The sequence below is a fragment of the Miscanthus floridulus genome, chromosome 2, assembly GCF_019320115.1.
Source record: "Miscanthus floridulus cultivar M001 chromosome 2, ASM1932011v1, whole genome shotgun sequence".
NCBI classification, from domain to species: domain Eukaryota; kingdom Viridiplantae; phylum Streptophyta; class Magnoliopsida; order Poales; family Poaceae; genus Miscanthus; species Miscanthus floridulus.
In genome coordinates, this window is record NC_089581.1 from 146,593,232 (window position 1) to 146,616,791 (window position 23,560).

At 45.0% G+C, this 23,560-nt stretch overlaps 2 protein-coding genes across 3 annotated transcripts; both read left to right on the forward strand.

The window, feature by feature from the left end:
• The first annotated feature begins 4,886 nt into the window (after positions 1-4,886).
• Positions 4,887-11,720, forward strand: LOC136540005 (protein ROLLING AND ERECT LEAF 2-like). Its single transcript, XM_066531993.1, has 6 exons — positions 4,887-5,172; positions 6,421-7,868; positions 8,107-8,181; positions 8,710-8,924; positions 9,471-9,694; positions 10,816-11,720. The coding sequence occupies exons 2-6, from the start codon at positions 6,557-6,559 to the stop codon at positions 11,480-11,482; spliced, it is 2,493 nt and encodes an 830-aa protein (XP_066388090.1). The 5' UTR covers positions 4,887-5,172; positions 6,421-6,556; the 3' UTR covers positions 11,483-11,720.
• A 3,310-nt stretch (positions 11,721-15,030) lies between these two features.
• On the forward strand, positions 15,031-22,726 carry LOC136532252 (uncharacterized). Of its 2 annotated transcripts, XM_066524855.1 has the most exons (13): positions 15,033-15,300; positions 16,120-16,193; positions 16,613-16,696; positions 16,815-16,895; positions 19,397-19,477; positions 19,650-19,742; positions 20,617-20,796; positions 20,907-20,974; positions 21,070-21,130; positions 21,258-21,311; positions 21,389-21,478; positions 21,945-22,011; positions 22,141-22,726. In XM_066524855.1, the coding sequence occupies exons 1-13, from the start codon at positions 15,162-15,164 to the stop codon at positions 22,230-22,232; spliced, it is 1,164 nt and encodes a 387-aa protein (XP_066380952.1). In that variant the 5' UTR covers positions 15,033-15,161; the 3' UTR covers positions 22,233-22,726. The 2 variants fall into 2 exon arrangements, with proteins under 2 accessions (XP_066380960.1, XP_066380952.1); XM_066524863.1 differs by lacking the exon at positions 20,617-20,796 and having other exon boundaries at positions 15,031-15,300.
• Positions 22,727-23,560: the final 834 nt, after the last annotated feature.

Here is a 23,560-nt window from a genome sequence, read left to right on the forward strand (position 1 = left end):
GGAAATATGCAAGTCACATGTGTAGATATTAAAAAGGTACTTGCAAAATTTCATATATTAATTTGAAGAATTTTAAAAATATTACGAAAATAAACAATTGTCAAAGACAAGCATCACTCATGTAAATACGAATGTAACATGCATTTCTAACCCAAGTAAGTTGTAGGATCAAAGGTTTTGACTAAAGAGAGATTGAGTCGACGATGACCACTAGAAGTCATAATATTAGACAACTTTAATTAGTAACACAGAAGAGTTCTAGTATACTACTTTCACTAAGCTAGGTGGATTTTTGCAAGCTAGGATGACAAGCAACAATTCAAATCTAGGAAAATAAACAACACAAAGTAAGAACTTGAATGAAACTTGAGTGCAAGAGATAACCACAATGGAGACAAAAAACTTTTTTCCCATAGCATTAATAGCTTGCCAATCGCCTCTAATCTATGTTGAGGTTGATTCAGTGCTCATCGCTTTTCTATCAAGTCTTCACTTGACCTTCAGGACGAATAGAACAAATGAACCACTCCACGCCTCATTTCTACTATAGTTGCTCCACGCTTTATCTAGTGGGGTGAGCACAAAACCTCTCACAATCAATTGTCCGGAGCACCAATACTATCACAATCAATTGTTCGGAGCACCAACGCTATATTTGTGTCGTGCTTTGATGAACCTACTCATTTGTTATCTTTTTGTTTGGTTTGTACAATGGAATTGATCGATCTATTATTAGTAAATAATAACTAGAATAGTGACGACAAATATAATTATTCTACCAAATATTAAAGAATGAACTCATGGTGTGTTGCTTCATCTAAAACCAGTCATTTCGTCCAACAAACACCTCCCAAGTCTAATCACGGGTGTTCCGCTGCGAGTTTCGTCAGTAGGATAAGGACAGGGGGCCAATAGAGACGGGCGTTCTACAGTGGTTTCAAGCAAAAGAAATGCCACATCGATGGAGTAGCATACCGAGGCAGTTCATCTTCCAACGCGAGTAGTAAAAAAGCAGCCTCAAACTTCAATTGTATATTAACATAGAGTCTGTCTACCTAATAACTATGTATCTTATGTAGCTTCAACACATGAATTTTTTTGCACCATAGAATTAAGATCCAATAGTTTTTCTTCTTCTACCTCCAGCCTCCGACCTTCTTTTATCTCCAGACAATCACAAATTACAAAATCACAGATCCACGTATCACCAGAAATAATTTTTTCCATGCAAGAACAAGAGAACAAATCTACGCGCGCGCTTCAAGAGCATGTACAGTAGCACTGTATATATGCCTGCCCAGCTACGCAGCCTTTTTGCCCTTGTTTGCCCTTTTTTGCCGGTGCACGCATCATCGTCCCGTCAAGATAGGGATAGCAGCCTAGCGGGCAACAGCTCACCCCGTCATCGTCAATTCGTCATCGGGCGCAGCACAACGACCACTCCCGCCGACAGCGCGCCGTGCGCAACACCTGTGAAAAGAAAATTCATGTATTTTTCCACTAAAACACATATATATTATATAGCATTTCTGTTAATATATTATGGCCCCGTTCGCTTGTCTTAAATTTGGTTTGTTCGACTTGTTTTTTTAGGCGGAACAGTGTTTTTCTCTCACAACAATTCAGCCGGAACAGTGTTTTTCAGCCAGTTTCAGCCAAAGTTCAGACCAGCGAACGGGGCCTATGTTACATTGAGACCACGTATCTATTTTCTATCTTTTGTTTTAGCCTATGCTGTGTCACCACCACTAAGGAACTACTCTCACGCTCCAAGGCTCGCTTTAGTGTTGTCCTTAGCTTTTCGTAAGACTAGGTGTCTCTGCTCTGCGAGACCACTAGCCCAGATGACATGCAGCCTATTCGTTTGTGTAAATGATCATAAATTTCTAGCTAAAATAATATTTTTTTCTCACACAAACCAGCTAGCAGTACTTTTTCACGAACCAACAACGATACGAACCAGCCAATCGAACAGGCTGATGATACCCAGGGCCAAGGTGGAGTTGGATCAGTATGCCATGTTGGTGCGTTGGACAAGCTAGGTCTTTGTCCACGTACAGCCTGTTCAGTTGGTTGGTTCATATCATTGCTGATTCATTTATATAAGAGAAAAATACTGCTAGCTTCATTAGCCCACCCTGCCAGCCCGCCCCAGCCGAACACGGGCTAAAAAGACTTTTCTTTCACTGGTTTCGACAGGGGTGGGTACAGACCCTGAAGTGGACGTCCATTCCAGTTGCGGTTTTCTTGTTGCCGGGCAAGATCTCGATTCCATGCTCCAGCTCAGCATGACACAGCTGCTGGTACATTTCTCAAGTGGCGACCACATGACCTTTTTGTTTTCTCCCTCGGGCCCCAGCCAGCCGTACGTGCGTGCTACAGTAGGTTAGAGGAGAATACACGCCTTTGCTTTTTCCAACGGGAGTTAGTGTGACGTGGTTCCTCGCATTTGAAAAGCAGGCCAAACTTTTTCCGATTTCGATCGGTGGCCGTCTGGCCGCCGAAGGATGCATTGCCATCTGCGGGGTCGTCGCCCAGAAGACCACAGGTCCACATGTCTTTTTTTTTGTGACTTCACAGCTCCACATGGTTCCGCTGACTCCAAACACTTCTGTGCGTATACGTAGTAGCATTGGCGCTGGTACGTCGAGCACTCGGGTGGCGGAGTTGGGTCCGAATGTCGTGGTAAAAGAAATTTCAGTATACGTCCTGGACCAGAATGTCGTGGTAAAAGAACACTAGCATGATTCCATCTATACAATCGACGTGTCCTAAGTCCTAACGGAAACACAGGCACAAAAGGGCAGCATTTTTGAACAGTTATTTCATTTTTTGGAACTAAGTGACATAAGAGCAACGCGCGATGAACAGAGGTGGCTGTATCTTAACGGTGCGCCGACGATCAGGTCGCACTGATCATCGCGGTTGCGGTGAGCCGGTGATGGGAGCTAGTTCTTCGATCGCGGTGAAGAGAAATCTAAAATCAGCCGGGCGTACCAATTCCGCTCTGGAGAAAGTTATTTATACGCGCAGCACTGCAACTGCCATCACTCATTCAGCCAAACAACATTTCCCCTACATCGCCGCCGTCTAGCTTCCCCCTCCCACATCACGTTCCCGTGCACGCAGCTCCGCCTCCGCGTGCACCGGACGCCACCCAGAAACCAACCACGAACGCAAGGCACGCAGGGGAAGGGGAAGGAAAGCACTGCGGGTAAAACGCATCCGCAGCAGCGAGCCAGCGACGCCAACGACCCGTACGTTCGTTCCCCTATGCTATGAGAAAAAGGAGCTTTTGGGGACGAAAAGCGGCTCAAATAATACTGCGCCGTCCCTTTCCGCATCCAGCTTGGGAGGATCTTGCGTGGCTAGCTCCGTGACACCCTCCATCTCGATTCTCGACTGGTCGTGCACCAATCGGTCCATAATAATACCCGATATCCTTCCTGTAGCCAATAGCCATGCGTAGCTTTCAGGTGCGCCGTCGCCATCGGCGCTAGTGTGCTGCTGCTACGGTCGGCGGCCTTGGCGAGACAAAACGGGTCGCTCCACATTAATGGATCGCCCGTCCCGGTACGCGACGAGCGAACGCGCCGCCGCCCGTCGGTTGTTGTTGCGCGATCGGCGATCGCACGCGCGCGCACGGTCAATTGGTGGTGATCGCGCCTCGGTTGGTTTTGGTCCCTTGTAGCTCGCCTCTTCCCTCACCGCGACTAGGCGACTGTTTGGTTGTCGAGACGAACCTGTTCGTGGGTGCCATGATGCAAGGCGAGATTGTTTGGACACGTAACATCGCACACGACTTTGGAGGTCAAGAAGGACTCGTCAAAGGGACAAATTACAGTTTGATTTGATTTGTTTTGTTTACTGCCGACTGAAGCCACTAGGGAAAAACATATAGCAGGTGCTCGGCTGGTACACTTGGTCACTGTAGCTCAACTGATTTTGATAATTTAATAGTGTTATGCGAGAGAGAATAAGCTGAAACAAGCTGAAACATCTTATTTTTATCAGAATTGCGTTTGCTGCCCGAGGAAGATATCGTGCCGCGCGTGGGTCTAGAACAGCAGTAAAGGACACAGGGTGGCAAAAGTCACACCATGATCATCGTGCGGTGTCCGAATCAGCAGCAGGGACGTCTTCCAAGTTCCAAATCCATAATAATCGTGGATTAGCCATCAAGATGATGTAAACAACTATCGCGGTCAGACGGGAACGGGCGCCAAAGCTTCGACATTCATCCGAGCGGGCCTGTCAATTTTGTAGAATCCACGTAGGCGAACACACCAACCGCCATATATTTGTTCGCTTTACCACGAGCGCGCACACGTGACGCAGCCCATCCCCATGTGAGTCGGTGCTCTCACTGTTGCACTACAGCAGAGTCGGCATCGGTGGATACCGTAACCCGACGAAGATCGGTGCACTTTGTTTAACCGAGTGACGCGTACCCGCCGTACGTACACAAGTGGGATGAGTCCGTCGACCCGGCAACGGTACGTGAACCGCGCACGGCGGCGCACAGTCACCGCCGAGATCTCAAAGGCGATTTCATGGGAAAAAAAATACTATTTATTAGCTAAAAAAGTATGGTTTATAAGCCAAACGAACGGGACGCTCGCTGCCGAGGCACACGCGCCGACCCCAACAAATCTGAAACGTGACGAGCCAGAGAGATCACGCGAGCCCCATAGTCCCCCCAAGTGCTGGTGGGGCGCAAATGGCAGCCCACACCCAGAAGAAAACACGCGAGAAGAACGGGGAAGAGACGAAGACACGCCAACAGGACACCCTGTGGACTGGACGGTGGGACCCGCGGGGCAGTGACCGTATCTCCAACCTGGCTCGGCTGCACTGCAGCGACACGAATCCCCACGCCCACACGCCCACACGCATCCGTTCCAGTCCATCCATCTGCATCCTTCCGCTGGTGTTCGCAGCCATCATCATCATCGTCGTCAGTCGGCACCGCACCCTGCCCAGCAGTGCCCACCACCGTCTTCGAAGCTTCTCCTCCCTACAGGCAACTCTTCTCTCCTTCCCTCTTCGGTCGCCACCCCTCCTCCACGAGACGGCCGGCCGGCAGCGATCCTCGTCAGCCCAGACGCCGGAATCCCGCGCCGAGTACACTCGGACTCCCGCGTCAAGCCCTAGAGCCGCGGGTCCAGCGAGGTGATGATTCTCTCTCGGACTCTCCAAGGATTGATGTCGTTGGGCGGTTGTTCTGCGTTTCTAGGCGAATTGTGGTGCGCGGAGGCGGGCGATTTGGGGGCACGAGTTGGGTTCATGTTGGTCGGATCTTTCAGCTTTCCGTTTGTGCTGGTAGTATGCGTTGATGGCTTAGTTCTTCGTTTTCTGATTTTGGTACTGGTTAGTACTAAGGAGTCCAGTCAGGGGTACGAGCCGGACGTTCTGTTAGGGTATCAATGGAGAGTGGGGTGGATGATTCGTTCCGTGTGCGAGGAATTTGCGTAATTGTGTGGTGGGCACTGCGGTCACTGAATCAGTTTTACTTTTGCTCACCATTTCGATGGCTGATAGAGCACCCGCAGCTATGGTTCTAGGCATGTACCTAATCACCGGCACCGCCCTTGGTCTGGTTCCAGCTTGTGCTGTCCGAATCTCTGGCGGTTGGTTTCTGCAACGCTTGTCGGAGAATTGACATGCCTAGAATTATCTCGGTTCAGATTCGGCCGTTGCTACCGAAGGATTCGGATGACACATTAAAGATTCCCGAGTACGACAAAGCGCGGTGCTATTAGTGGCATGCCGAGATTGGAGTGTGTACACTTGGCGTACCATAGATTTGTGTGGTGGATTGGATTATTGTCGTATATTAGCTTTTGGTTCTCCGTGGATTGCGTTTCAAGTTTGCGATAACTTAAGGAAGTTATTCTGTCTATGTGCCGATATAATTGTCCTTGAGGATTCTAGAGGAAAAAAAAGAAATTTCCATAAATGGAACATCTAGTTGTTTGGTTTGATTTGTTTTCAGTAGCTGCCTATTTAGTCAATTTTCCGTTACATATGGTATGGTCTGAAAAGCGGTTTTCCGTTGCTTGGGTTTCACCTTCCAAAATTTCTTTTTAAGCATGGGTGCATTATAAGCCAGTAGCCATTGTGGAACCTAGAATTTATGATCTGAGCTGTGCAGGATACTTTTGATATGGTAATGGCTCTTCCACTCTTTGCCATTGCACTTCCTTTTTTTCTGCTGCAGATTATAGTGTTTTCTTTTTTAAAAATTGATGTGATCAGTTTGTGCACTACACATGGAAGCTAATTTTTACCACATGCTAAATGGACTCCAGTGGGTATACAGAGTTGCTGATGAAACATCAACTTAATTTTCTTTCATGCCAGCTTCACTGAACTCTGGGATATTATCTGATAGCAAAATTCTTGAATACTTGATTGCAGGCACAAAGTTGATACCACTTTGGCGTCTTCCCTACGGAACAGCTTCCCTCAACACTAGCATTGATCTGCAGTGCATAGCATGACTTTGCATGCACCTTTGGCTTTTGTTCGTAATTGAGGCTGGTGCATTTTTATAATGGGTTCACGATCAAAAAACGAAGATGACAAGGCTCTTGTCTTGTGCCAGGAAAGAAAGCGATTTGTTAGAGAAGCTCTTGACGGAAGATGTGCTTTTGCAGCTGCTCATTTTGCTTATATTCAGTCACTCAGGCACACAGGATTTGCTCTCAGAAAATTCATAGAGCCTGAAGTACCAACAGATTCCTCACTGTTCACATCAACATCTGCCACTCCAGAGCCTCCTACCATCATGCAGAAATCTACGAACCTATCTCCATCCCTTTCACATCATGCTAGTGACTCTTTCTCTCCAGTTCCCTCACCATTATCTTCAGGACGTTTCCATGTCAATCATATGAAAGCTGGGGGTAATTCAGTGACAACTGTTAAGGAGAAGGTGCTTGAACCTGTAACCGCAACTCTGCAAACATCATCCCCTGTGCGTGGACAAGCTATCCATGACCTGGATGATAGTTCAACATTTGAAGCTCCTCCTGGAACACCACCATGGGACTACTTTGGCCTTTTCCAACCTGTTGAGAGTCAGATCTCATTCCATGATGACAAGGAACTTGGTCATGACTTTGAGAATGATGATGATATCAGGCGTCTTCGGGAGAAAGAGGGAATCCCAGAGCTTGAGGAGGAACTGGAGAAGTCTCCTGCTTATCCTGATTATCTAAAGCGGCGCCTAGGAGAGGAGAAACCTCAAGGTCTCAAAGATGTTGAGAAACCTCCTATGAGTGGTGGAGAGGATGATCTTGCATTGTCAGAAGATGATTTTGACAATCCAACATCTGAATCTTTAGTGCGGATGTTCAAGAATCGCAATGATACGCCTGTTGCACATATTGCAACAGGTCAGTCACCCGCACCGCTTCCTATAGATGACTTAGCTTCAGAGACAATTGATTCTCAGGCTGAAAGACCAAAAGATGACCCAGCAGTTGATCCTCAGACTGAAAGACCAAAAGATAACATGGCAATCGATGCTCAGACTGAAAAAATAAAAGCTCACACAGGAGTTGATTCTCATGCTGAAAAACCAAAAGATGACACGAGGGTACTGGACATTAGCATGTATGAAAGTGACGAAACCCCTGTTACAAGTCCTCTGAAAGAAACCTCAACTTCAACTGCTGCGTTTCCAGTGAACGGGAAATTCAAGGAACCTTTACGTGACGTAAAGAATGTGGCGAGGGACTTAAACTCATGCATGAAGGAGATTGAGGTCTTATTTATCAAGGCATCTGATTCTGGAAAAGAAGTCCCAAGGATGCTTGAAGCAGACAAAGTCAATTTCCGGCCTTTACTACCAGAAGAAAAAGGTTATATTTTAGTAGATTTACATTACTGTTCCATAACTCACACATTGGAGTTTTTCTTCAAAAAGAAAGATGGAAAGTAGAAAGGTTTTGGGCTGCGTACACATCATGATATGAAATTTCCCTGTTTATTTGTTAGCATTGCTGTAGCTTCATCTAGCGGCCATTATTTTTTGTCACTCCATCTATAGATATATTCTATTGTACTTACTATTGGAGTTATCTTTATACTTTGGTGCAGCGCCAGGATCAACAGCATCAGGTTTTTTTGCAACATTATTTGCTTGTTGCAGAGAGGAAGTCCCTGTTCCTCAACGTAAGTTATTTTACTCTTTAACTTGTAACTACTACATTTTGTTCCTTTTCCCCTCAGACGACACAAAGTTCCTATAAATGATTGTAGCACAATGTATTGTTAGTCTGATCCTATGCTATTTTTGTTTAGTTCCACTTATTTTTGGTACTTATGGAGAATATAACTTTGGCCATGGATTGTAATAATATGTTAGTTGTGTAGTTGTATCATATAATTAGATGTTGGAAGCAGTTTTGGAAATGACACTAGTATTCTCATTGCTGTGTGGTCACTTTTTGTACTGTAGTATAGTATGGTTGAAGTTGAAATAGCTAAGTAGCTAATGCAAATTTGGAGGTAGTGTGTTAGCCTATACCTTTCGCCATGAGTAGTTGAGATGCTTGGTAGTCATTGTTGCGGCTGCAGCTGTTGTGTTACTGTAGCAGAGACTTGCGGCAACTGCAGCCTCAGCAATCGGTACCGATCAGGCTTAGTAGCGCTTTTATTATCGTCCACCATGACTTAAAAATATCTCATGCTGTGATGCAGCTCCTCCTCAGGCTGAAGTGCAGTACCTTACCTGGCATAGATCAATGTCTTCACTTTCTTCATCATCCAGAAATCCTCTTGGGACAACATCAAAGGAAGACACTGATGGTCTCACTGGAAATATCTTTGGTGGTGTATACATGAATTCTGGCAGTCATGCCTCCACACTGGACAGGCTGTATGCATGGGAGAGAAAGCTTTATGATGAAGTCAAGGTAAAATTCTCTTTTTTTCTGTTACCTGTTTTATGACTTCTATCCTGTGTGAGGATATATAGCAGGATTGGCTTGCTTCATTTATGAAATTATGCAACTCTGAAGAATATTAGCTTATCTTGCAAAGCATTTTTTTTTCTGCTCTGATATCAATTCTTGTAAAAATTCCATATCAAAGATGACTAGAAGATGGAACGAATAGATCATACTAAAACCCAAAATGTATTTGTACTGAGGTTCTGCCACACTATGATATGGTTGCGTAGAGGGCTGCGGTTGCGCTGTAACTTCACATGACTATATAGTGGGTATTACCCATTTATAAAGGGCGTACCCAGTGCAAAGAGCTCCCGCTCTGTGCGGGGTCTGGGGAAGGGGGGTATTACCCATTTATCCTATAGTGAAATGCTTAAACAAACGTTTAACTTAATTTTATCCTGTTACAATAATATAATTGATGTACCTTGTGGAACCATATACCGTTTGTTGTACATGGGAAAAATATGTTGATTTCACAGTTTTTTTCCTCCATTCCTATTCCTTCAGGCAAGCAGTGCAGTTTGCAGGCAATATGATGATAAATGTAGGCAGCTAAGACACCAGGAATCAAGAGGAGAAAGCCAAATGAGTATCGACAAAACCCGTGCTGTTGTGAAGGATTTGCACTCCAGAATTTTAGTGGCCATTCAGAGAATCGACATGATTTCAAAGAACATAGAGGATCTAAGGGACAAAGAGCTTCAACCACAGCTAGAGGAATTAATTGGAAGGTATATTTATCCCTTCAGTTCAATCCAATTGGCATTTTAATGTAGTCCTGAATATGGTTTTGGCCCAGGCAGGATTGTGGTTTGTTTCGAACTGATTAAGGCACTTATGCTAACATGGGATCATCAAATAAATGGGAAGCCTCATTAGGTAGCCTGAATGAAACTGGGCCCAGCTCTGGCCTGGTCCTGGTGTTTTTCAGGTCTCACCATAATAAATCATATAAGTAACTAAGGCCTGGATGAACTTTGCCAGTCTGGCCAGGTCCTGATGTCATTGTCCTATCTTTACTAGTTATGGAATTACATGGTTGATTGTTAATTACTTTCTGTTTATGATGCAGCAATGCCAAAATTTCTTTTAGCTTATGAACTCTGTCATAGGATGTAGCGGACTCTTGCTTCTGGCCCGTCTGCCTGGCATCGTTAGGGTGGTTCGTCTGGGTCTGCCATGGGAAATCGGAGCTGTTGGATGCTATGCAACCATGCTCGGCAACGATGACTCATGGTAGTTTTGTGCTTTGCCCCGTCGCGAGGGTGGGTTTGCCTTTCAGGTGTCCTGTTGTAGGCATCACAGTTTGGCTACCCTTTCTTGTTGTTACAGTTTGGCTACCCTTTCTTGTTGTTAGAGTACGTCAGGAGCCTATTGGGCCTGGGCTGGCTGTATAGCCCATTAGTGTTAGGGTTAATTAGAGATAAGGGTCGCTTACTTAGGGATCAAGTAAGCCTTCCTTGGGAGTTAAGTAAACCTCTCTATATAAGGAGAGGGGATGTATCAATCTAATCAAGCAAGAATTAAGAAGGAAATCCGTTCCCTCTTCCTCGGCCGTGGGCAAAGGCCCCCGGCCGGCCTCTTCTCTCCCTCGCAGCCCCAGCCGTCGCATAACAGCCGGCGCAAACAGTACCCGCGCGTCCTGTAGCACCGCGGGTACTGTATACATGTAACTTCTTTTTCGTCTTAATTGAAAGGCAGAGCTCCTGCCGTTTGTTTCAAAAAAAAAAATTACTCTGCCGTAGGATGTAACAAAACTCTGGTTATTTGCTGTGCACTCTGGCAATGCACTTTTCATAATCTTTTTTGTGATATCTGTATTGAACAAATACAATATTTGTTGTATTTGCAGTTTGACTCGCATGTGGGCAACAATGCTTGAGTGTCACCGGCATCAACATGATATCATTAAACTAGTATCCAACACTGGCAACTTGAAGGCTTCAATTCGGTCAGAATCACAGTTCCAAGCAACTCTACTCCTTCAGGTTGAGCTGAACACATTATGTTCAAACTTTCAGAAATGGATAGCATCCCACAAAGCATATTTGCAGAGCCTAAATTCATGGCTACTCAAGTGTGTGAAGTCACTACAAAAGAAGAGGAAGAGTTCCAGGAAAAAGAAGGTCGAAGCTGATCCAATAACAAAGTATGCTGTTGCGCCCATATTTAAAACCTGTGAGAGCTGGATAAATTTGTTGGATGATTTACCAACGGATTTGGAGGATGCTGTTAAAGACCTTGCTGCTCATATAAACCGTTATGTGCCACATCAGGAGAAGCAATGGGGTGGTTCAAAGCGATTCTTATCGTTGTCCCATAGTGGAAGATCAAACGGGGAGATGGGGGAAGTACAAAGAAGTGACCCCCCTATGGATTTACAATCAAGTTTGGAGATATTTCTAGGGAAGCTTGAAATGTTCTCTAATATTTCATTGCAGAAATACATGGAGCTCAAAGAGGATATTAATAAGGCGAAGGAGAGGTATGAGAAGGCACAGGCAGACCAGCGGATTTAATTTCTGGCACAGAACATAACTAGTCATGTAGAGATGCCGTCTAATAGGCATAAATTACTTTTACCATTTTTTAAGTTGCAAGATAAGCCTAGGAACAAAATTGTAGAGTGTAGAGTACATGCTAAAATATACGGCTCAATTGCGGTTGTAAAGTGAGGTGGTGATAATTGAAGTCGAAGTTGCGGGGATATAAGATGTACATTCATCCTGAGGTTATATCAATACATGAGTTTTTTCTTCTTCACTATTCTCATCTATGCAGAGCTTACAACGAGCTTTAGGTCTTGTTTAGATGTACCCGTATCCATCTTAATATATATGTGTTACAGTGGATTAGTGTGAAATTTAGTATAATTTCTACACAATCCACTTTAACCCACGTGAATTGAGTTAGATATGAGTGCATCCAAACAAACCATTATAATGGGTTTTTGGACTGCTGTAATTATAATTACATAAATAGGGAGGTGATGAGTTGTGATTATAAATAGAGAGACGACATAGAGCAGCATCAAAACTTGAACTGTAATAATAAGTAGACATGCGTCAGGGCCTATTTGGTTTGTGGAAGCTGTGGAGTTGGGAGAGTGAAGCGCTGGCTCTCATGGTGGTGCTGCTGCTATGGATGCTTTTGGATTTGAAGTTGGAATGGACTAATGGAGTCTGTTTGAAGCATAACCGCAACGACGATTCTAGCGCCCGGACGTCCGGCGTGCAAGTGCGTCCAGACGGCGGTCCCTTCCCAAAGCCCGCCCGCCCCCGCGTAATGGAACTCGCCCTGTCCTCTGTTCCCCACCGCGCCCCTATCCCCAGTTCCCCAACGCACATCGTTCCCCCACCACGCTCCCATCTCAAAAGGGCATGAAACACTTCAAGTGCAACATTGCAACATATATGAAAAAACTATGTACTACAACATCGAGATATAAACACTGCAACATCGCAAAAATATGTAGTGCAACATTGAAAACATGCGGTGCAACATAAAAAAAATGTACTGCAACAACAAAAAATATGTACTGCAACATCAAAAAATATTTACTGCAACATCGAAAAAATATGTACTGCAACATTGAAAAAATATGTAGTGCAACATCGAAAATTATGTGGTGCAACATCGAAAATTATGTACTGCAACATCTCAAGTAGTAGTACCGCAACATCGCAAAAATATATGTTGCAAAGACCCAAAAATCCCATTGCAACATTCGAAAATCATCTGTTGCAACGACCCAAAAATCCCATTGCAACACGGGAGGAACACATGCAAAACAACCCCTGGCCCATCACCTTCGAGCTCGCCGAGGGGGGGGGGGGAGGAGGGAATAGAACCCCAGAGCTTGCCGGAACCCTAGCCACCGCCACGTCCCTCAAATCCAGAAGAGGAGGAGGAGGGCTCAGATCCAGAGAAGGAGGAGGAGGAGGGCTCAGATCTAGAGAAGGACCGACCTACCTCGTTGGAGCCACCGCCGTCGTCCTCGTCTCCGGTGGAGGTCGTGGCCCGAGGCGCCCATTTGGTGGAGGCGCGATGCGGAACTAGCCGGTTGAGGCCAAGTGGGTGCGATGCGATGGAGCTGTGAATGAAGGGGGTGACCGGTGCAGCAGTGGCCGGTGGCGAGGTGCGAAGGAAGGGGGCGGCGAGCGCTAGCCGATGGAGGCTGGAAGGGGCGGCTGTTGTTGTGACTAGTGAGCTGAGACGGAGGGGAGTTCTCTGAGTCAAGGCGAGGGCGAAGGGCCGAAGGCGACGGGGGTGTGGAACGCGCTGCGTGGTTTGGTTCAGGAAGGTGCGGAGAAGTGAGGTTTGTGTTCCGTGTGCGGGTCCGTCCGGACAGGACGGACGCCCACACAGTATCATTATCGTAACTGCAAAGGTGTCTTAATTCTTTTGAGAAGGAGGATTGTGTTCTTGATCCTTCTGTATGCATATATAAGTTCCTCATAATAAGTAGCAACAAAACCCCGTTGCTGGGCTCGGTTCAGCCCAACCCCAACACCCCGAGTCACCGAGTTACTAACCCGATGGTAAAACACAATCAATTATAATTTCGGAACCCACTACATTCATTCTACTCTCCAATCCTATAAAAAACATCTCATTTGAATGAAGATATTTCCTTTCATTAGTCCATAGTAGTCTTGGTTTTAATATGCCCCAAATCTGGCGGTGGATATTTCCTCACACGTCCTACATTCCAGTTGGCTGAAATTATAGGCGACTTTCAAGTGACTCATTCCCTCTTCCTACATGTGTCTTCCTACTCTTCGGTGCGGTAGTGGATGGACGAGGCGGCGATGGCAGGGTTAGAGTTTTGATTTTCCAGGATCTCCAGCGACCTTAGAAGGGAGGGGTCCGGGGGTGGCCGGGTGAACAGACGGCGGTGGCGAGCGAGGTGGCAGGGAGTCGTGAGAGGGCGGGGTAGGACACCCAGATGGTAAGTGCTGGCGCGCGAGGGCGAGGGCTCGATGGCGTGGTCATGGGATTGGGATTAGGGGAGGGCGGGGTCGGGCGCAACTGTGATGGTTGGTGGGCGGCACGGCCGGCGGAGCGGGAGCCACTGGCCGGGGCGGCGGGTGAGGTTGGTAGCGGGTCAGGCTATGAAGTGGTGAGCTGCGGAAGACAAACAGTGCACCATGATCTTTAGCCGTTAGATCATCATCCAATGGCTCATGTTCGTCGTTCGAGAAAAGGAAAAAAACGTTTTAGCTAATCGGAGGTACTAGCACCCGGACGTCTGGCGCCAGCAGTGCGTCGGGACGCAACTCCCAGTCCTAGCCAACCGAACCGTGGCCTAGCTCCTAGTCCTAGGCCCATCAACAGGAGCATCCCATCTACGCATCCCTGTGTAACAGAAAAAATAAACCGAAGTGCTACATGCCCGTAACGGAAGGGGAGAGCGTGCGCTCATGTTCCGCCGTCATCCCCCGGCGCGGCCCCTCCCCAGTCTAAGAAGGATGCAAGGCTGCAGAAGGCGAGGAGGGAGATACAACACCCAATCTACTTTTGAGACATCCAAATACAACACTTGCAACATACGTGTGAAGACAGATGAAACATTTGAAACATGTATCTGAAAACCTTACAACAAACACATGAAACAATTGAAAACCATTGCAACACATACGCAACATCCACATAAAACACTTGCAACATATGTGTAAAACATATGCAACATCTAGATAAACACATTTGCAACATATGTCTGAAAAAACATATGAAACATTGGAAACAAACATTCGCAACATAAGTGTAAATCATTGAAACATATGCAACATCCCGTTCTACTTTTACAACATCCATACGAAACCCCGTACCTCTTAAACCCTTGCAAAACTCTTTTATACTCTTTATTCTTTCCTATGCGCGTGTTCGATAATTTTTTCTAAGTGCCAAAAGATTGGGAGATGGGACTGAGAAGTCTTGAGATGGATTTTTTCTATTCTTAAAAAAAAACCTAGATTGGGAGCAATTCTTCCCTCTTGTCCCATTACACCTTCTAGTGGGCCATACAGCCCAACACGGATGGCGGACCCAAACAAAATCGCCGATTAGTCCACTTCGCTCCGACAAAGTCCAGATATACCCTTCCCATTTCTCGCGGCGGCCACGGCCCACGGCCACGCCGTAGATCTCCTCCTCGTCCCAGGGCTCCGGCGGTCTCGCCGGCGGTGAGCTGAAGTGATGGAGCTCTGGAGCAAGCTGCGGAACCTGGATGCCTACCCGAAAGTGAACGAGGACTTCTACAGCCGCACCCTCTCCGGCGGCCTCATCACCATCCTCTCCTCCCTCGCCATCCTCCTGCTCTTCTTCTCCGAGATCCGTATGTATCATCCCCCTCTTCATCTCGGATTTACCCCTCGATTTCGCTTGCCTAGCTGCGGCAGAGCTTGATCTCGCCGTACCATCTGGTGCCTTTTTTTTTTTGGTTCGGTGCGGAACGTGAGTAGATTGTTGTGGAATGAATTGTGCGTGTTTTCATACTATGGTGTGAATTGGAAGTAATAGTTTGTTAAAACTCGCGGCCTGGTTAACATGCACCAGAATTCGAGTACGGCAGTTACCCAGGCCTGGGATTCCTGTTCGGCTGATGGTTTTTGCGGCTGCTGTTTCGTTGTCAGAGAAAAACACCGTAGCATGGCTGATAAGCAGTGTAAAATTGCAGTACATATATTAATTTGCAGCAACGTGTGTTATCTCGTGATGGTTTTGTTGATGTTGTATCCTAGTTGGTGTCATCAGAAGACTGGATAGGAATTGGTTTTGTACCTTTTTTTTGTGTGACTTGTGTGACCACTTGCAATGAGTTAGTTTTCTGTTTAACTTCCCCAACTAGGTTCCATCTAGTTTTTGGAATTGCTCCATCATTTTGGTGTTTGTGTTTGATGCTAAATTTCTGTTCTCTTTATTTTTTCAAGTATGGTTGCTATATGGTGCTACGTGTGATAACCTTTACCCATACTATGGGCTATAACTGATACTTGCTATTTTTTTTTCATGCTAAAATCACAAAGAACAGTTTAACTTGTTAGATGCTGCAAGTACCTCTTCTCACAATATAGCTTGCTCCATGCCTCTTTATCTAGATAATAATAGTTTATTGACTGTATGTCAACCTAATATTCTGATAACTTTCCTGTAGGTCTTTATCTATATTCTGCTACGGAAAGTAAGCTCACTGTTGATACCTCAAGAGGGGAAAGACTACATATCAATGTTAGTCCCAATGCTATTTCCCCATTGCAAACCTTCTAAATGACTTGTAATTTCTAGCAGCTCTTACCATATTTAGAAAGCAGGCTATCGAAACTTATGTTCTTTGCCATGTTTCATCCACTTCAACTTAGTCTATGGTCTATTAGCTGTGTAAAATTTGTATTTTTCTTTTGCTTAAAGATTTGACCTCAGATTGTCTTCATGTTATGTTCTTGGCGCATTAGAACTTGGCAGGTAGTGAACAAGCTATTTGTAGTGTTTATACAGTCAAATATGAAAGAACAATTAGCAAGCAGCTAGCTGAGAATATTCAGAAATTACTAATTTGGCGAGGCCCAGGTCCAGAATATGCCATTTTTTCTGTATGTGAAGATGCTGCTTTTCTTTTGGATCGTTAATGTACATAATCGCTTTTGCAGTTTGATGTTACGTTCCCAGCCCTTCCTTGTTCTCTAGTTGCTGTTGATACAATGGATGTCAGTGGAGAGCAACATTATGATATAGTATGTGCAACAATTTCTGCCACTTTTCTCTTTTGTTCTCTGTTTTACGTCTTGTAAGTTGTTTCCCAAGCTCTACTGCATAAAAGGTTTCCTGATCGGCTAAGCATCCATTTTGCAGCGACACGACATAACAAAGAAAAGAATTGACCATCTTGGTAATGTAATTGAATCAAGAAAAGATAGAGTTGGTGCCCCTAAGGTATATCGTTCCACTTCTAACTTAAACTGGCATATGAGTGAAGTTGTCCTGGTTTTGCCATGATGTTTACCAAATTGGACTTGCTTTTAGCAAATGCCATGTTTTTTCTTACTCTGGAATATAGCCATTTGGGCGTATTTTATTGGTCATGTTTTAGACTATCAGGGTCTGTTCATGCTGAAGTGCTGAACTTATGCACAGCGCATAGAGCTTACAGCTTCACAGAAATTTCACATTGGAGCCATTAGAAGATGATAGCTACTGTTTGCATGCATGAACAGAGTGCCTGAACCATAATTCTGGCACACAAAAATAATAGGCGTCCAGGTGGGCTGGCGCCCTCCTTATCTGGACCATTTCCTGTGATTGTCTAACGGAAGTTGGCTTCACAGTGCTAAGGTGAAATTTTTCTACTGCGCAAAGGTTAAATCTCCTACCACCCACTAGAATGCATACCTGATTTTGTTGGAAAGCCGCCTCAGATGGATTCTACAGATTTGCTAAGGTTTCATGATAGCGTTCTTTATTGGAATGCAATTTCTGATGGGAACCAGAGCTTTCCTTATGTTCAGTACCTGCGATGGTTTTACGGCAATTCTATTCTTCATGGTTCCCATTTTATGGACATGTATCTCACAAATTTATGGGAAACCGGTGATGACATTTAGCTCTGAAACTTCCATATCCATATCGGACTCTTGAAACGGTCTTCAAACATGCCTGCATTAGTTTGGGTGTTCGTTTATGTTTGCAACTTATAGAAGATGGAACATTTATCAGATAAAAATGGAAGCCTTTGTGTATATAAAACTGAAAACTTATGCTGCAATAGTATAGGCCATTGAGGTTTGCAACTTATAGAAGGTGGAACATTCACCAGATAAAAATGGAAGTCATGCTGTATATAAAACTGAAAACTTATGCTGCAATAGTGTAGACCATTGAGTAGACAGTTTATTCTGCATCCCTAGAAAGCATTGAGCTGCCTGTCTGAAGTTTTTACTGGGCAGCTGAAACATCAGTTGCCGTTGGTCTCCATCTCCGATGCAGCAACCGAAATGAATGGTCCAGATAAGGAGGGCGCCAGCCCCCCTGAGCGCAATATCCGCTTTGTTCTGGTACACAACACAGCACAACAGACTGCCTAAGGGCTGCACCTCACCGAGGCCCAGCCTGGATCAAAGTTGATGCACCATGGGGTCTTGTAGTGACTAGTGACAGTCTCATAGAAGTAGAAGTGTAGAACATGGGCAGCTAGCACTGAGACGGCTGCATAGGCCGGAGTTTCCCTGGTTTGCCCCTGCATAGGTTGATCATATCATGGTCTAAAAAATGGGGCCAGACTGGTTTTTTCAATTGTAAAAAATCCAGAACTTATCACTTTAGCTACTTATCTCAGAGACTGCTTAATGATCTGGAAAATCAGATGAGCTGGTTTTTTTGTCTTTTAGATACCATTGAGCGGTATGGGTTAAGTGAGGCGATCCATTTTTTGCAGTGAAAACTGAAAGAAAACCATGTTTCTAGCACGAACATGCAAACTTGGTGTCATCAACAACTTCCCTGTTAGCCCAGGGTACCCCCCCCCCCCCCCCCCCCCCCCCCCCCCCCCCTCTTTCTGGTTATCACTAATTCAATCATCTGTGTTGTCGGCTGTGCCGCTGTTGTCCCAATATGCAGCAGATGAAACAAAGATGAAGTGACTGTGTACAGTTTTTTGTTCCCTCTTTGTAGCAACATCCATGGATTTTTATTTGCGCAGAATTACTCTCTTTTACCCGTACCTTTTGATTGCTGGTATGATGCATAGAAGTGTTTTTATTTATACTTGTTTTGTTTATTAATAATGTTAGCAATGTCCATATATTTCAATATCTCTTCAGTGAGCTTTTGTATGACTTTTTTTTTTTCGAATAAGCTTTTTTATGACTGAGTAGAGGTACCTAGAGATTTTTTTTTCTTGAACACACAAGGGAGTCGTGTATCATTATATTAAGAAGGAAAAGGGTGAAGAAACCCATACAACTCACACCCACCTCACACACTTGCACTCCTCCCTGGAAACACAAAAACTCGACCTCGACCAATGGAGGTACCTAGAGATACCATGTTAGTTATTGTTATTTTGATATTTTCTTTTACCTTCTGATAAATTTTTTGGTATGTCCCGATGACAGTCTTCTTTATATAAGAAATAGAGCTAACAATGATGTAAATACATTAAACTATTATATTTAATAAAGAAATATTGATCTGACTCGTGGACTGACCTGCTTAAAGCCTTAAACTGTGGTCATAATTTCATATTACATGTTGGAGACCACTGTAAAGATGACATGGACCAATTTGTATAATAGCGATTTCAAGCTTGGTGGTGTCATTAAGAGGCAGCCATCTTCCTTGACTAATTGTCAAATGTGGAATAACGACATATTTCTATTGCAGGAAGTTGTTTTTCCTTGAACTAATTCCCTCTCTGCATCCTGGTTTATCTTGTATAGATTGAAAGACCGTTACAGAAGCATGGCGGTAGGCTTGACCACAACGAGGTTTACTGCGGATCTTGTTATGGTGCTGAGGAGGTATACATCTCTGACATTGTTACATTGATGTTACTTGTACATGCAATGTTTTCACACTGATCATATTTGTCCCATGGTTTCTCTGTTATCAGTAAACACCACTAGATTTCTCCTTAAGAATTTTATTGCATTATCTAATAAGCCCTAATATTCGTGCCTGCAACATCACCAGACGGATGATCAGTGTTGCAACTCCTGTGAAGAAGTTCGTGATGCGTACCGGAAGAAAGGGTGGGCTATCAACAACGTAGAATTAATTGATCAGGTAAGGTATTGTGTGCTCTATTAATTTTGGCTAGTCTTTGAGTGTAGCAAAATCATGTTCATTGAAATGAGTCCAACTCTTAACATAACCCATATATGTAGCATCTATCGTGAGTTTGTGATGCATGATTTGTCCTCAGGTCCTTAGTTCTGGTACATAGGGAGCGCTATTTTTTGCTAAATAGATAGTTTCTACCATGATTAGAAATATTCAATAGGTTTTGTGTGTTAGAGCTTGAGCTGACTTATGCTTTCACTAATTTATGCTATATAGGTTTGTGTTTCTTTATCATTTTTTTTTTCCGAGAACGTGTTTGGGCACGAAGGGCGGGCCTGGTGCAAGCGGTAGAGTCTTACCGCCTGTGACCGGAAGGTCCCGGATTTGAGTCGCGGTCTCCTCGCATTGCACAGGTGAGGGTAAGGCTTGCCACGGACACCCTTCCCCAGACCCCGCACAGAGCGGGAGCTCTCTGCACTGGGTACGCCTTTTTTTTTAACATGTTTGGGCACGTATTTCATTAAGAGGAGTGTTTCTATATCATCTAACAAATTATTGTGAGGCAACCACCTCCTGGTGACATAGTCATTATATGTTTGTACTATGGGCAAGGATACTGAATAATAGGAATTATGATTCGTATCCTTATTGGCTAATGACTGGACACCTTTTTTTTAACATGTACTTGATGTCCATTTCTTTAAACTTGAAAGCTATTTGTAAGCCACCTTAATTTGTTTGTGCATGACTGCATGTCGCCTCCTATTACTCCACTAATGTTTTGTGCTGCATGCAACTAATTCATGTAGAAGGTTTTGGTTCTTTAGTTTTGCTTTGTTCTTATGTTTTGCTTGATCAAGTATACTCAAAATTCCAGTGCAAGAGAGAGGGCTATGTACAAAGGTTAAAAGATGAAAAAGGGGAAGGTTGTACCATCCATGGATTTGTAAATGTGAATAAAGTAGCTGGCAACTTTCACTTTGCCCCTGGGAAAAGCTTGGACCAGTCATTCAACTTCCTGCAAGATCTGTTGAACATCCAACCAGAAACTTACAATGCAAGTAGAGCTAAATTAAATTCTCTTTATCCTTGTCGGAGCACTTACCATATTGCTCATAACCGTAAACTGATATTTGTCCATTCCCCACTTTTTTTTACTGGAAACAGATAAGTCACAAGATAAACAAGCTGTCCTTTGGGGAAGAGTTCCCAGGTGTCGTCAATCCTCTTGATGGGTATTCTTTGGAACTTAGACTAAACTTCAGATTGTAATTTGCATTTCACTTTGCTCTACAACTTTTCCATGGTCTAATTTCCCCAAGCGTTCCAGAGTTGAGTGGATACAGGATAACTCCAATGGGTTAACGGGGATGTACCAGTATTTTGTGAAGGTAATTTTTTGGTAATTACTAGTCATATTCTTTAATATGATTCCTTATGTTTAAGCTTCTGCGAACATGAAAATATATCAATACAGATTTCCATGGCTTCAACTTGCTAATTATATCTTTTGTACAGGTTGTTCCAACAATCTACACAGATATCAGGGGGCGCAAGATTCACTCAAATCAGGTAAATAGCCCGATCTTCTTGCCTAGTTCTACTTCTGAAGCCTAAGTTTGTGAATAATTCTCTGTTTCCTTTTGCAGTTTTCTGTGACAGAGCACTTTAGAGAGGCAATTGGCTATCCTAGGCCTCCACCTGGTGTATACTTCTTCTACGAATTTTCACCAATTAAGGTGATGAATGATATCCCTGTGATCATTCTGTATAGTCAGAAGTGTTGGCAAGCATTTCTTTTCTATCCAGCCTGAGTCATCCATTGACCATTTGATAGCATGCAACTTTTGATATTCAATCAACCTGTTACTCTAAAAGCGTAAAGCAGGCACTGCATTTATTACTTCGAATTGACCATAGCTCTAAATCTCCCGCTATAGCTGCCGCCTTTTGAGGCAGGGTGCCGCTATTTGAGTTCATGTACAATTTAACCGCTATATCCCGCTATAGCCCGATATAGCTCCACTATTAGCTGTTTTAGAGATATACCGCTAAACACCTTAGCCCGCTATTTAAAACATTGGTGACACTTGAATTTTCTTATCATGTTGGTCTCTTTTCGATAACATGCGAAAATCTCCTTCTGTACAGGTATTGGTCATCCTCTGTTAAAATTCACTAGTTTGTCTGACTGTTCCTTGACAGGTTGATTTTACTGAAGAAAATGCATCGCTTCTTCACTTCCTGACAAACATATGTGCTATTGTTGGAGGTCTGTCACAAACTTCTACCTGCAACTATTTTGAGCTTCCTCCAAAAAAAGGAAAATGTTTTGGTGCATCTAAAATGGATAATAAGCAAGAGTCTGAATTTCTAACCCATCGCTGTGGGCTTATGGCAGGTATTTTCACTGTTGCTGGCATCATAGATTCTTTCGTCTACCATGGTCATCGCGCCATCAAGAAAAAGATGGAGCTTGGAAAGCTTGGATAACTACATTTTTTTGGGCATATAGCAATTAGGACCATAAGAAGGGCGGGCCTGGTGCAAGCGGTAGAGTCTTACCGCCTGTGACCAGAAGGTCCCGGGTTCGAGTCGCGGTCTCCTCGCATTGCACAGGCGAGGGTAAGGCTCGCCACTGACACCCTTCTCTAGACCCCGCACAGAGCGGGAGCTCTGTGCACTAGGTACGTCCTTTTTTTTTTATAGCAATTAGGACCATAGTGAAAGCGAGTTTAACTCGTGCTGCACTGCCTCAAAAGGTTGACGAAGATAATTCGAGGGATTTTGATCCGCTGGGATGCATCTGTAGCCATTCAGACTTGTTAGCTTGTCTAAAGCAGACTGCTGAGGCCTGTAGACTCTAGTCGTGGATATGCAGCTCCGTTATGGGAAAACTCTATGAGCAGAAGCATCACTGCCAGCGAACGTTTGAGTTATTGGCCAAGTATATTGCAATGTGCAACCCAGACCGCTGTTAAAATTTGTGATTCTGCTCCGTGCCGCGTATCACTTTTGCTTGGGTCGCCGTCTCCAGCATTTACTCTCTGGACTTGGATGAGGCCGGAACTATTTTCCAGGCACGCAAGTACACGCCGCGGCGGCGGAGGCCACGCGCGCCAGCGGCCGTGCGGCTGCCCACGTTGCCGTCCCGGCTGCCGCGCGCGCGGTCGGTCCGGCGCCTTGGAAACCAGCAGGAGGCAAGGCAAGCGCATGGCGGGGGCGGGCGCTCCTCGCCCGGCCGGCTGGCCCCGGCGCGTCGTCGCCCGCCCTTCGCCACTCGCGATCGCGATAGGCGCCCAGGGGCCGGCAGCCCGGCTCCACGAAGTGCCGAAAAGGAGGTGGTCATGCGGGCTATCGCGCGGGCCTTTTCACGTGGCCGATGGCAACGTTACCGGCAGAGGAGAGTAGAGGAAGGCAGGATGGGCCCCCACCCCATCGTCGACGTCTCGTCTGAATTTTTTATTTTTTTGGCCTTTTTTTAAAAGTTTATCACAAATATATCTCTAGATGTATGCTTTCAAAATCTGGACCCTTAGCTCGGCGTCATCGTTGGTGGCGTCGAGCTTATACGTCTTGGCGCCAAAGTGTTTGGCGCCTAGGTCGGGGGGCCACGTAGGCATCAAAGTAGAACCGAGGGTGACATGGCAGCCAGCTCGGCGCCGAGTTTGGCGCCGTAGATCCTGGCGCCGAGCCGGCCTTATATGTGGGTCCTTTTCATTTCTCTCTTCCTTCCTTTTATTTTCCTCTCTTCCTTTCTTCTCTCTCGCCCGATGCCTCCCGTCGCCGCGCCCCGCGCCCCCCGTCCCAGCCGCGCTGCG

What these genes read in the sequence shown, in the direction of transcription:
- LOC136540005 (XM_066531993.1), top strand. Translation starts at nt 6,557, where the DNA reads ATGGGTTCACGATCAAAAAACGAAGATGACAAGGCTCTTGTCTTGTGC. An exon ending in GGAAGTCCCTGTTCCTCAAC is followed by an intron (nt 8,182 to 8,709) that starts GTAAGTTATTTT and finishes GCTGTGATGCAG; the next exon opens with CTCCTCCTCAGGCTGAAGTG. An exon ending in CTAGAGGAATTAATTGGAAG is followed by an intron (nt 9,695 to 10,815) that starts GTATATTTATCC and finishes TTGTATTTGCAG; the next exon opens with TTTGACTCGCATGTGGGCAA.
- LOC136532252 (XM_066524855.1), top strand. Translation starts at nt 15,162, where the DNA reads ATGGAGCTCTGGAGCAAGCTGCGGAACCTGGATGCCTACCCGAAAGTG. An exon ending in ATAGAGTTGGTGCCCCTAAG is followed by an intron (nt 16,896 to 19,396) that starts GTATATCGTTCC and finishes TATCTTGTATAG; the next exon opens with ATTGAAAGACCGTTACAGAA. An exon ending in ACGAATTTTCACCAATTAAG is followed by an intron (nt 21,479 to 21,944) that starts GTGATGAATGAT and finishes GTTCCTTGACAG; the next exon opens with GTTGATTTTACTGAAGAAAA.